We start from the raw sequence: 12981 nt of genomic DNA on the forward strand, positions 1-12981 counted from the left end.
TACTGGTTTGCTATTCCACTTCTCCAATCTTACTCTATGTCTTTCCCCCTTCAGACTCATTCCATGCCCTTCACATGTGCTTCCCCTTCCCCTTTTTACCCTTATTCCCTTCCTTTTACTGTCCCTCCATCCTGTCTTTCTAATGCTCTTCCACCCTGATTGCTTCCCAAAAAGTGCTAAGTGCCCTTGCCCTTTCCATAATAACCAAGAAAAATCATGAAACTAAAACCAGTTAGGGGTGTCACTGCTCTCTGTTGCATGATACAGTTCTGCCCTCTATTGCCTTTCTGTCACTTCTCCATTTTAAATTTGCAGTTTTGTGATAAGGACCTGTGTTTTATGTCACACACATCAAGCAAACCAGTGCAACAGCATCAATGGATCTCTCAACAACACAAAAGAAAGAAACCTACACAAAAATAAGTAGACAAATGGAAAACTATGTTCCTTGTTTTGAACATGTCTGTTAAGAGTGATTTATGTATAGATGCAGGCACACACACATAGACATATATCTTTTCTTTTTACTATGTATTTAGATTTCTTTTTCTTTACTTTAGCAATGAAGTCCATGGAACATACCTTCACCAATGGATTAATAACACCAACATTAGGGCTTGCATTAAACATTTTGTTGTAGTTAGTCTCCCTGTTTACTAGCTCCAGCTGATAGAACTTTTTGTCCTCCTAAAAAGAACAACAGATAGAAACTCCTTTTTATGCATTTTCAATCAGTTAGTGGCCAAATCTGCCTGTAAAATGGTCTCAAATGAATTTATGATTACATTTTAAAATAAACTGACAATTATAAAAATTGCATTTCATGTTTATATATTATTATATAGAATGATCTAAATAATTTCTATTTATGCAGTTCCGTGGTCCTGAGTGTGAGCACAGTCTAGTGGATTATGCAAAAGACTCACTACAGTTAAATTCTGATATTTACTCAATTTTGATTTCCTCATTCCTTCTTGCTTCTTAATTGGGATCTAATCAGACTAACCCAAGCCAGAGTGTTGTGCCTGAATCTGGGAAGCTCAGCAGGTCAGGATCTTGATCTTAGAAGCCTCACAGAAGAAAGTAATTCTTATATGCCTTACATGGCTGTCTTGTCCCAGGATTTGAGGCAGGAGACATCTGATAAAGGATGTCAAAATACTTCTTGTAACACTGTATTATGTTTGATTTTTGGGAAACACTCTGTATCTAATTAGTTTTACTATTATGAGTCATTGAAACCAAAGGAATAATGTGTCAAAGAATATGAATAACATGCTAGCAGGATTGGTTCTTTAAATACATTTCAAACACTTTGAATCAGATTAACTTTTGTATTTGTCAAGATATTACACCAAGAGAGCATAGAAGTCTTACAATCAATTTCTTTATGAGCTGGTCCCGTTCTGCAATTAGGTCTTTCAGTTCTGAGATAAGCTGCAAGTCTTCTGGTCTTGATTCTCTGTTTTTATATTTTTCTTCCATTTCTTCTAAACTTTATAGAAAAGAAGAATATCCCCTTTAGCCTGACCCAGTGTTAAATGGTGAGTGAATAGTCACATTTTTGATAAGTACAAAAGAGAGTTCAGGGAGTAAAAACAGAGGATGACTTTCTTACCACCTTGAAGGAAATTAATTTCTATATGTTCTCTTCCACTTTAGATAGTTAAGAAACAAAAGAAACAAAAAAGCTCCAATAACAGTAACTTCTGCTCCAGCAGCTAATAATCTAGGGAACATTCAAAAAACTTAACATCCTTCCTGTGCATGCACTACTGCATTTTTGAAAAGGGCCACTTGTAAGTCAGGCTAAAAATAAAGCATTCAAAAGCACAGCGTCTTCCTCAGCTCATGTGGAACAGAAGATACTCAAGAACACTGAAGATTAATTGGTAACTAATTCCTCTCCACAAAAAAGCTACTTAGTACGTTAGAGATGAAATAAAGGAATGGGCTGCAAAACAAAAGGAATAACACTTGGATATTAGGATATCTAATGTAACAACTGATAAACATTTGAAAAAAAAACCAAGAGGAAATTTGAAATGCCTAGTGGGAAAGCATTAAAGGAGAGAAGTGAAATAAGCCAACCGAGAGAGAAATTGTACATATAACTGTAAAAGTATCACTTTTACTTAAAGAACAAGTTTTGAAGATATGACAGTTTCAAATTATTGTGTCTCCTTTAAACTAATAACATGCTCATGATGCTAAATATAGTTTCAAAGGAAGGTACTAAAATATGTCTTTCACGTATTCAGCCCTGATGCAGATTAGTCAACCAAGCATCAGAACAGATTCAAGAAATTTAACAAACTTAGCGAAAAAAGAAAGGAAATCCCAATCAAACTCCGAGAAAAATCAGTGAATTAAATTGAATCTAAATCAGGTCAAGCCTAATTCCACAAGAATTAAATAAACTGCAGACACCTGGAATCAGACCTAATTTTTCACTTCAGATAAATATTTTCTCTTCAAAAGCAACTCTGAGATTTCAGCTTGATTTGCAGCTGAAAAAGCAGTTAATATTAAATTATATTGATAATTTTATAACCTTCAAATAACCTGTATATATTCTGAGGAGATTATATAATGTAATTACATAAAACAATATGAATGAGAACAACATGACTGTTTTTACTTGCAGAGAAGGCATTTGACTCAGCAGAACAGAAATAGCCTCAGCTGGCTTAATTTTTGTGCACACTTTTTATGCTGGGTTAAGCTATTGTACACAGATCCCCAGAGTACAGTAGATAGTTACACACAGCTGCATTTTATTTTCAGGTATTTCAGAGAACTGGAGTTTTTTTCTGTTTCAAACAGATAATTTGTAATTTTAAGACTTTAGTTGTAGAGCCTAATTAATGACACCTACTCTCAAGTATTCCAAGACACATTCTCTATTTTAGAAACATTCATGAGGCCATGCTTTAGGTGAGGCTGAACCTGGGAACAGTTACTTGAGAAACAGCTGCATAAAACTTCTCTGGGTTGGTGGCGGGGGGTGTGTGGGTTTTTTGCTTTTGTTCTGGTTTGGGGGCTTTTTTTGGTTTGGTTTTGGTATTGTTTAGTTTGTTTTTGTTGGGGTTTTTTTTATTTTTATTTAATTTGTTAGCTTTTCTACATAGTTTCCTCTTTGGACAGCTTCTTGCTTCAGTGTGAACAGAGAAATAACACACTGAAGGCCAGGTCAGGGCACCCTGGATGATGGTTGCTGATTTTTGGCCAGTGGCTGCCTTCTCAAAGCTCTAAATTGAGCAAACGGGAGGAGTAGAAAACCAGCTAAATTCAGAAAAATCCCTGACACTGAGAAGAAAACAACTTAATGCAGAAAACATTTAGGGTAAACACTTCCAAAACAGTTCTGGTGCGGCTGCCCATAGGCCTGTTTCTCATACAAGATAAATGCAGCAAACAGGAGGCAGCTTACACCTAATTTACTGAACGGCAAGGTACCACATTTATCAGGGCAATAGAGCATGCATGTGGACAATTACAAGGGGGTCAAAACTAAAATTTTATAACCATTTCATTATACCATTTTATACAATTTCTGAGGGCTCATTATCCAGAAAAAGCTAGAAGCATTTTGGCTTTACTGTCCATTTGTAACTGATACTTATTTAGAAAAGCTTCCTCTCAAAAACTTAGAACCAATTTCTTCTCTCTGCCATACATCTTCCATGCTGCAAATACAAATCCCTTAGTGACAACTTTGTGGCTGGAAGCCCTCAACGTACTATGAAACCTGAGCCAGAAACAAATGGGTAACACCACAGAGACAGAGATTGAAGGATGTGAGGACAGGAAAACACTGGTTGGTGACACACTATTATATCACTTCTACCACCATTAAGTGGTCTAATCCCTGGTGGCATTTTGATTCAGACAAACTCTTAAGTCTTCTGTTTTGTTATGCTCATACAATCCATTTCACACACTAATTTTCTTTATGCTACTAAACCTGAAAGTGTTTGCATCACTCATGCTACAAGCTCACTTCTTAGCAGTAGTAACTACTGTACAAGTTTAAAAACTTGCTGAAAGAATTCTTGTGTTCTCAAAACAGATGTATTAAATTTTGAGGAAGAAACCACTTGAAATTTTCTTCAGTTTTCTAGGAACTGCACTGATTTAATCTTTCCTACCTGAATTTTGTCTCAAACCCTTAACAACTTACCTCACTACATTTCCTTAAAGATTATAAAATTGTGTTGCCTAAAGAATGCAAGATTAGCCCCCATACTTTATTGAGGTATTTGTACTTCTGCATTTCTATAGTATCTTCAGGACTTTATGGACACCAGAATAAACTATTCACTCAAACGCAGCTACATACAATTCTTTTTAATGCAACAAAACTTACGAAATTTGTAAAGCTGAATTAATTTCCTTGAGCAGCTCTTGGGTCTTATTAAAATCTGCCAGCATGCTTTGTTTCTCTCTGATGTGATCTGCTGTCAAGACATCCAGCTCTTTCTCATGTTTCTTGCTTAAATCTTGCTCATGCATCCTGTTTAATTTAGTTTTTGTTAAAAAAAGAGTTATTCTAAAATCAGATTTTTTTGTTCATCATGATTTTTTGCCATGCTTCTAATGGCTCTTACATAATATCAGACAACACAGAAGGAATTACTGATTCATCAAAGCCTACTACTTACTGTTCTCCAATGTTCTAGCTTATTTCATGGAAAATGCATCTCCTTTAATGCTTTTTAAAACAAACAAACATAATGAATTTGAAAAAAAAACCCAACACCTGAGTGAACTGCTACTAAAATATGGCAAAATGTGTCACTGAAAAGTCACTTAACTGCACAGCATAGTCATTAACTTTACTAGTAAAGCTTTACTAAAGAAGACTAAATGATATGACATGACTTGATTAAGAGGATAAATTTAAAACTGCATACAGTAATTTTTTTAAAGTAAAATGGTAAGTGAAACAATACAGGTTTGAATTTAGAGTGGAAAAATTCATACCTGATCTGTTGGTTGGATTCACTGTGTATTCTGAGAATTTCTTTCCCTTTAAACTCTAATTCCTTTGTCAATGCACTTATATTTTCATGAAGATGCAGAATCTCTTTGTCAAGTTCAGCTATATGATGGTCTCGATGCCTCAGTTCATCTTGTAGATCTGATATTCGGCACAAAAATTCTTTTTCCTATGATATAAGTAAAAGCATCAAAAAGTATTTTAGATAGACTTGTTTCTTAGAGGTAATGCCTACAATACTTGCTTTTGGAAGAAAACATCTGAGCAGAATTTTCCATCCAACAGACAATTTTTCCAGTTTTTGATGCTGACACAAATTATTATCAAAGCAAAGGGCTTTTTTATTGTGTACAAGTACAAAGAGGAAATCAAAGTTATGTAAAAAATTATTTCCATTTGCAAGAAGAGTTAAAACCCATGATTATCACTGCCTGTTAAAATTGGTGTAGCTCATCACATTTTCCTTTTGCCCATACATACAAGAAAAAAAAATAGGTAGCACTAAGATCCAGGGCCTGGGCATTTCACTTTCTCTGCCTCATCAGCATAGGATCCAGAGAAACATTTTTCTCCCTTACAGCCTCATTCGATGGGAGAAAATTGCTCATGATGTATGCCCTGCACAAACAAAAACTGATTCTCAAGTCTCCTACCTTACAATATATACATAGGTCATAAATATCTTACAGCAGAATATGTGTTAAATAGTCTATGTTATATTGATACTGTGTCCAATAAATCAAGAAAAGTCTTTTTTTTTTTTTTTTTTTCCATAAGAAATTCCAATGAAGTTAATATCTGGGAAACCCAGCTGGAGCCCATTCCAATGGCTTTTATAATGAGCCTCCTTGATTTAGAAATGTTGTAATGAAGACAAATTTTTCAGAGTTTTCTATTTCCATCTATTCCACTTCTTACAGTTTCACAGTATTTAATGACCATGTAGTTTGCACAGAGAAAATCAGAAGATATTCCAAAGTAGTTTTATGTACAATTGTGTTTTGTTCCTTCATGCCTCGAGGAAATACAAATATGTGCACCAAATACAAATAGTGCACCAACTTCTTAGGGCATCTTTAAGAGCAGACAATTAAATATAAATACGTATCTTCCTATATAAAGACTATGTTAAAGTTATAAAAAGCAGAGGAAAATTTTACATCTACACATATAAATATTTCAAGAAGTAGCAAATATCCTGATCAGACTACTCTCCATCTCATTCAAGCTTGATCCTGTGAACTGATGAGCATTCTAACACAAGAAACCTCAGTACAACCCAAGCTTGTGTTTAACAGATCATTACACTGAGGCAAAAAGTACACCCTGTTTGGCTGGATCAAATAACATTTCTTGTAATTTGAACTTTTTTTTCTGACATCTCATTTAGATGCCAGACTCTGGGCTTAAACAACACATGACTGAAACTATATCCTAAATCCTGCATGACAGCACTTTGTTTTTTGCCTCTGGTGCCCACACTGTTAAACCAGCAAGGAGTAACTAAAAAAGGGCTCATCTTTGACTGTCTCTGTTTTTGTGTAAAAGCTATGTCTAACAAACCCTGTTTCCTCTGTTAATATATTTCTAAACCAACTCCTCCTCCTTGGTGCTGGATTATCAGTAAATCAATCTTGAAAAGCCTATTATATAGGCAAATAAAGAGGTAATTTTCCAGTCCTCTTATTTCCAGGAGTCTGGCTTTCAATAGAGGTTAAACTTTGAATTTTTAGCTACTACCAGAAAAATTGATGGTGTATAAAATGAAAAATGAAAAATAAAAGGTGAATTAATCAGTTTGCTACTGAAAGCAAAGGTAGTTCATACTGGCTCTGGGAACTTCATTTTGGTGGGGTCTTTTTGTGTACTTTTTTCTTCAGTTTGAAGCAATCCTTTCACTATAAGCAATCACTTATTTTGCCGTATCTCTTAGGCTTCAAAGAGAAACAGCTTTCTCCTTCCTGCTGGCAGCTGAAGATGAATACAATTTTGCAAGAATGGGCACTTGCCTCCCACGGCTATGCAGTTCTGAGAGGAAACTACCTGGATATGGGAGCCTTTTCTAGGCTTTGAATGAGGTTTTAAAAGGCAGAAAAAGCTAAGCAAGGAAGTTTAAGAAACTGGTAGGAATGCATTAGTGGCTGCTGCTGGATGATTTTGAAGGATTACACGTTTGTTTGTTCACAACAGTTCTTGCCTCCAGCAAAGGGAAAAATTAATATTGACCATGCCATTTTACAGCCAGTTGCCAGCCATGCCTCCTACCTGTCGCCTGCCAAGTTCTATGCTTCTTTCAAGCTCCATTTTGGCAGCTACCAGTTCTTGTTGATGGTTGTGCCTCAGCTGGTCAATTGCTGCTGCATGTTGGTGGTTGAGCTCTGAGCGCAAGGAAGCTGGTTACCATGAACAAAGAGAGAAGTTTAAATTGGACATGTTTATATCAATTAACAGCAGCAGTCCAGCTCCATCTGGTATTGCTGCTGATCTAAACATACTTTACATCAGCTAAGTAACTGTCCTGTATTTTATTCCTCTTGTTTTCTGAAAACACCAGTTCTTCATCAGGAACTTTCGTTGCTTACTCCTTTCAAAAGGCCTCAAGAGTGAGGTATTTCCAAAGTGAAGAGCCTAGGCTTACATATTCAGACTTATAGTGACTCTAAGAGGAACACTTAGGTCAACACTGAATGACTCAGAGAGACACTATAGTGTTATAACATACACACACACATATGTGCGTGTATATTTGCATGAACAGAAATAATGGTTTTGGACCCATTTTCAAATATGAAAATAGTATACCTAACATAGCTTTTCCTTCATCCTCCAGCTCAAATCGTAGAGTCTGAAGTTCCTGTTCCATCTCCAATTTAAAGCCTTCCATGGCTTGTTTATGTGTTTCTTTCAGTGCATGAAGTTCTTCTGAGTGCTTCTGTTGTAAACGTTCTTCTAATTCCTATGAAATCAAAATTGACAAAATTTGTTCTACACCAAATTAAAGAATTTATAAAACATTACACATTAAACAACTGGAAACAAAAAGCAGGCATTGACATACTCTAGGAAAAAACCACTCTAGTACTACTCATATTTTTCTTATCCTCCTAACATATTTTTTCTTTTCAGTGGTTGATGGTTACCAAGATTATCTGTGCACAAAACCTGTTTGGCTCACAGCTGGAAAAGCAAAAAAAAATCAATCCATGGATATATCTACAAAAGCAAGCAATGTAATAAGGTGCAGTTTCATGTACAGGTCTAGTGTGCTCACATTTGGGGACTTCTGCTCCCTAAGGACACCCATGTTTACTCCCTATGGAATTGTATGAAGCATCATGTTCCTAGTACACACCTTCTGATCTTCAGGGTACATAGTGTGAAAACTGATTGCAAAGGCACACTCTGGAGCTGAACTCAAAAAACCTTAAGATACCACCTCTCACATACCATGCATTACCAAAATTCCAATTTATAGCTGGTTTTGTCAAGGTTTTAAAAAAGTATCTTGAGTGGGGTATGAAAATTATCTTGCAAGTCACAGCTAACACAATTTTTAACATAAGGAAAACATAAAATACATTTCAAATGAGTCTACTGACAGAAAATACATGCAAACTTCACTATAATGGAAAATTCCTAATCAAAATCAAAATAAGAATATAATATTAAGGGTAACAATGCAAATCTACCATAAAGAAATGCATTGTGTTGATAATAATTTTATATACCTATACACACAGCTATATATGTGTATATAAAGTAAGACATGAAACAATGCCAGCATTAGAAAATACTTTCAGTATGTCTTGTTCAGATTTAACTGGATAACAGTATTACTACAATACATCAGCTGAAAAGGAAATTTAGTAGTTATGCAGATTCTTTACTAATTCAAACTGTGTATGCAAAATGCTAAAATGGGCAATATTCTCTACAGAATTTGGAGTAACCATATGAACGTGCCTTTTGTTCTTGCTCTTTTGTTTCTTCCATGTTTTGGAAGGCAAGGATATGGGCTTCCTGAAGTGACTTATGCCTTTGCTGATGCTCTTCTTCTAATTCCTGGATCTCCTGAGTCAGTCTCTGTCGCTCCTGACTGAACTGGGCTTGTAGCTGTTGCAAAGAGCTCTGTGACTGGGAAAGCTGCATCTCCAGATTCTGCTTCAGTAAGGAGATCTAACCCACAACAGAACAGCAAGTATTCATTAGTCATTAATACCAACAACAGCTGTAAAGATGACATTCAGAAGCAGAAAACATTTGAAATTTTAGAGCAAGAGCATTAGCTAAAAGACAGACAAGCAATGTCATCCATCCACTAAATCTGTTGTTAATGTTATATGTAGAGAATCAGAGACATGATAGTGACATTTTAGTGGTTTTGTAAGGATTATCATATTGGTTGGTTCATACTGCAGCACTACCTGTAAAACAATTTTTAATGGCCAAATTATTAAAGATTATTTAGGTTTTATATAAAAGATCAATAAAAATGACACTATCAAGGTCTGGAATCAAACACTTGATTGTTAAACTATTCTTCAGGGGAATACCCATTCTGCAAGGACAATCTTGTACTCGGAATAGGGGAGGACAACCTGTGACATCTACATTGGTTTTTATATCTTTTTGTATTCTATGGTCCCACCTTACTAGTGGTTTTCTCATTTAGAAAGAAACAGTACCACTCAACATCAAAAAAAAAAAAAAAAAAAAAAAAAAAAAAAAAAAGTAACACTTGATGGATTTCCCATCACACATTTTTCTGTTAGTTCAGTAAGACTATGAGAATGATTTTTATGCTTGTTTCCAAGATCTAAACAATCTGAGTCACAAACAACTAGTTTTCTTAGAAATACCTGATGTTACAAACAATGCTTTTCATCCAACAAGTATTATAGTACACTATATTCCTTTTTTAGTCCCATTTCCTTTTCATAATAATATTATACTTTGTTCTCCACATCAGATAGCATCTTTTCAGACTAAAAGTACTAAACCTGTATTCCCCTTATAGCCATGAGATACCCTCCATGGTTCTAGGAACAAGATTTAACCAAAAGAGAATTTTGCTACAGTGATTCAAAAGAAGGATAATAAAATTGCCAAGTGACAAAGAATTTTAATCAGTAAGGATACTTTTCAAGCCTCAGAGCATTGCATAATATGGAATTATAAATGAAAGTCTGATAGTGTCATTTGATTCAGCATATCTTAAAATTAATTATGTCAAATTCACAACGACATTGCACATCAAGTTATTGAATTACAGAACATTAAATCCACCACTTAGCAAAAAATTAATTGCAGCATACCAAGTACAACCTCTAGCATGAACATTGCTGCCAAACATGTGGGTTAAGTTTTTTTTTAGAAGGACACAGCTTAAGCACACTTGAAAGAAAAAAGCTACAGAAACAAAAATTAGAAGTAAAGCAAAAGAAAACAAAAATCAAACTAATTTAAATGAAAAAAGCATAGCTTGTTGTATTTCAGATTCACAAGGTCTTTGTGTCTGGGAACATACACTCTACCTTTAACATACATTGTATAAATAGTACTGTACTTCAGATACCTTTGGAAAAGATTAGCTACTATTAAAGTAGCGTAGGGAAGGCCTACACTCCATTTTGCAAAATCTTTTACTAATTACATTAAATACAAATTTCATATAAAGATTGTGTAATGTCAGACTGAAGTTTTGTCCAATCTCTGGTTTTGCCTGCAGAAAGGGCCAGCCAGGATTACTCTAGAAAAAAAAGGCCAAGCATAAATGTAGGGAGCTTGACTCTGGAACTAGCAATGCTTCTTAAACCAGAAGAGGTATTTTGGAGCAGATTTATAGAAGAAATAATAACAACTATTATTTGAGCCCATAAAAGTTTTTAGTATCCATAATATCCTGCATCAAGTTCCATGCAGACATGCCAATTTAACATGATGATCTTCAGTATTTGTAATGGAAAGGAGTGAAAAGAAGTTCCATTTTCATTTGCTGTATTCTACTTATGTTTCTATAGCTCTACCATTTCCCTCCTTACAAACTCTGCCATACTGAACTGCTTTGGCTTAATGTATGGCTTATCTCCTTGTATGAAAGCTATTTCATATCTATTATCACATTTTTCCTACTTTTACCCCTTTTCTACTACTACTTTTTTAAGATTAGGAGTCCAAAGCAGCACAAGTTATTGGACATTAGAGTAAACTCTGTTTTTATGTAGTGATTTGTATGGTTTTACATGTTATGTTTTCTGTTTCTCTCCTATATTCCTAAAGTTCTACTTGCTTTTGAGAGTCCTAGGGAGCACTGAGGTGATGTTTTCATAGAATTATATATCAGCATCCCCAAAGCTATTTCCTAGTTGTAACAGGTCAAGGTAAGGCTCATCATTTTACAGAAAAAGTTACAATTTTTCTTTCCTTATGTATCATTTTGCATTTATCTACACTGGCCTTAATCTGATATTTTATTGCCAAGTCCATTGGCCTTTTACAGCTGTTCTATTCTGAATAAGCATTTATAAGCTGCAAAGTTTCCTACCTTACTTATTTATGAACAACCTATAAAAGAAAATATTTTTAGCACCAGTGTAACTCTACTGATAATCTACCATCACTGTGGGTTATCACATTTATTTAATATCTATTTATAATATATACTGTATTTTTTCTCTTCACCCCTAGAAACTCACACCACTTGAGTTTGCATAATCCACCTGCCAGCATGGCCAGCTCTGAATTTTCATTAATGCATCTTCTCATTCTGGAATGTGGTTGTCATCCTTCTCCAGGAAAAAAAAAAAAAAAAAGAAAAAAAAAAGAAAAAGCTATTTTACCTAAACTCTCCTTTGGTCTACTCACACCCCCATCTACTCTAATTCATCCCATGTTCGCTACTGGGCCCTTTTCTCCTTCCCACCTTTCTGTAACCTCATACCTACCGGTCCTTCTCTTCATCCATAAGCCCATTCTTACTTGGTCCCTTCAACCATACTTCTGTCCCTCAGGTTTCTCACCACTGTCCTGTCCCGGCCACCAGGAGGTACAATTCTAGGGGGAAGTCCTGCCCCTAGAGTCCTGCAGAACCTCAGGTAATTTAATGATCACACTCTAACAAGCCTTTCATGATAACAGTCAAATAGAGTCAACCACAGTAACTTAGGCAAACTTTTATTAAAATAATATGAAAAACGTATTTTTGGCTTGAAGTTAAATCTATCTCTCACTTAAGTTCCTGCTCCAAATTCTGACAATTATCAGTATATAAATTATAAATATGTTGAGCATGGACCAAGGCAAAACAATTTTGTTTTCATTTCTGTCTTGGAAATGTGGAAAACATTTTAACTAAGATGACAAAGAGAAGTCTGACATCTGGGCAGGAAGCCATCTTTGAACAGAACAGGAATAAGCAAGAGCAGCTCATCCTTCCACCAGATTAAAGTGACTGCAAAACCATAGCCTGAAATGAGTCAATGTCTGGAGATGTCTGTTTGCATCAATAGACCATACAGAAAATAAAGGACAATGAGGATTAAATGATTCTAGCAAGCAAGTCAGATTAGTTTACCCTTCTAATAATTTGTTTTGATGTTGAAAAGTACAAAAAAGCTTAAAATATCAGTCTTTTTAGAGGAGCATGTGATTTTAAATATTATTTTGATTATTCAGTGCATAGACTGAAATCCTTCAGAGCATGTTTTGAGAACACTATTGCCTCTTTTTGTATGTCTTTGGACTACCCCTTCCTTACACCTCTGTAGTGAGGATTCAACAGAAAACAGCTCTAAACACCATTCTCTGAACTTCCGATACTTTTATCCCAAGTTTTCAGCACATTAAAAACATTAGTGAGAATTAAAAAAAAAATTAAAAAAAATAGAAAAACAGTTTGGCTACAATTATGAGTTACACTGCAAAATTGCAAATTATAACAGAGCATCAATCCCATGCTTTGTAGAAAGCTCTGCAATACA

At 35.1% G+C, this 12981-nt stretch overlaps 1 protein-coding gene across 6 annotated transcripts in view; it reads right to left on the minus strand.

The window, feature by feature from the left end:
* FAM184A (family with sequence similarity 184 member A) overlaps nucleotides 1-12981 on the minus strand; it is a 71034-nt gene that overhangs the window by 6669 nt on the left and 51384 nt on the right. For 2 of the 6 annotated variants that reach the window (XM_041423895.1, XM_041423893.1), the window contains 7 exons: nucleotides 8966-9178; nucleotides 7805-7958; nucleotides 7268-7395; nucleotides 4987-5171; nucleotides 4370-4516; nucleotides 1378-1495; nucleotides 583-687 (listed from right to left, as the gene is read on the minus strand). In XM_041423895.1, the coding sequence (XP_041279829.1) occupies nucleotides 583-687; nucleotides 1378-1495; nucleotides 4370-4516; nucleotides 4987-5171; nucleotides 7268-7395; nucleotides 7805-7958; nucleotides 8966-9178 (1050 nt within the window). The remainder of the gene's footprint in view (nucleotides 1-582; nucleotides 688-1377; nucleotides 1496-4369; nucleotides 4517-4986; nucleotides 5172-7267; nucleotides 7396-7804; nucleotides 7959-8965; nucleotides 9179-12981) is intronic. The other 4 variants (XM_041423898.1, XM_041423897.1, XM_041423896.1 and 1 more) reach the window with 3 other exon arrangements.

This window comes from Onychostruthus taczanowskii, unplaced genomic scaffold, assembly GCF_017590055.1.
Source record: "Onychostruthus taczanowskii isolate IOZ18803 unplaced genomic scaffold, ASM1759005v1 scaffold8, whole genome shotgun sequence".
Taxonomy (NCBI): domain Eukaryota; kingdom Metazoa; phylum Chordata; class Aves; order Passeriformes; family Passeridae; genus Onychostruthus; species Onychostruthus taczanowskii.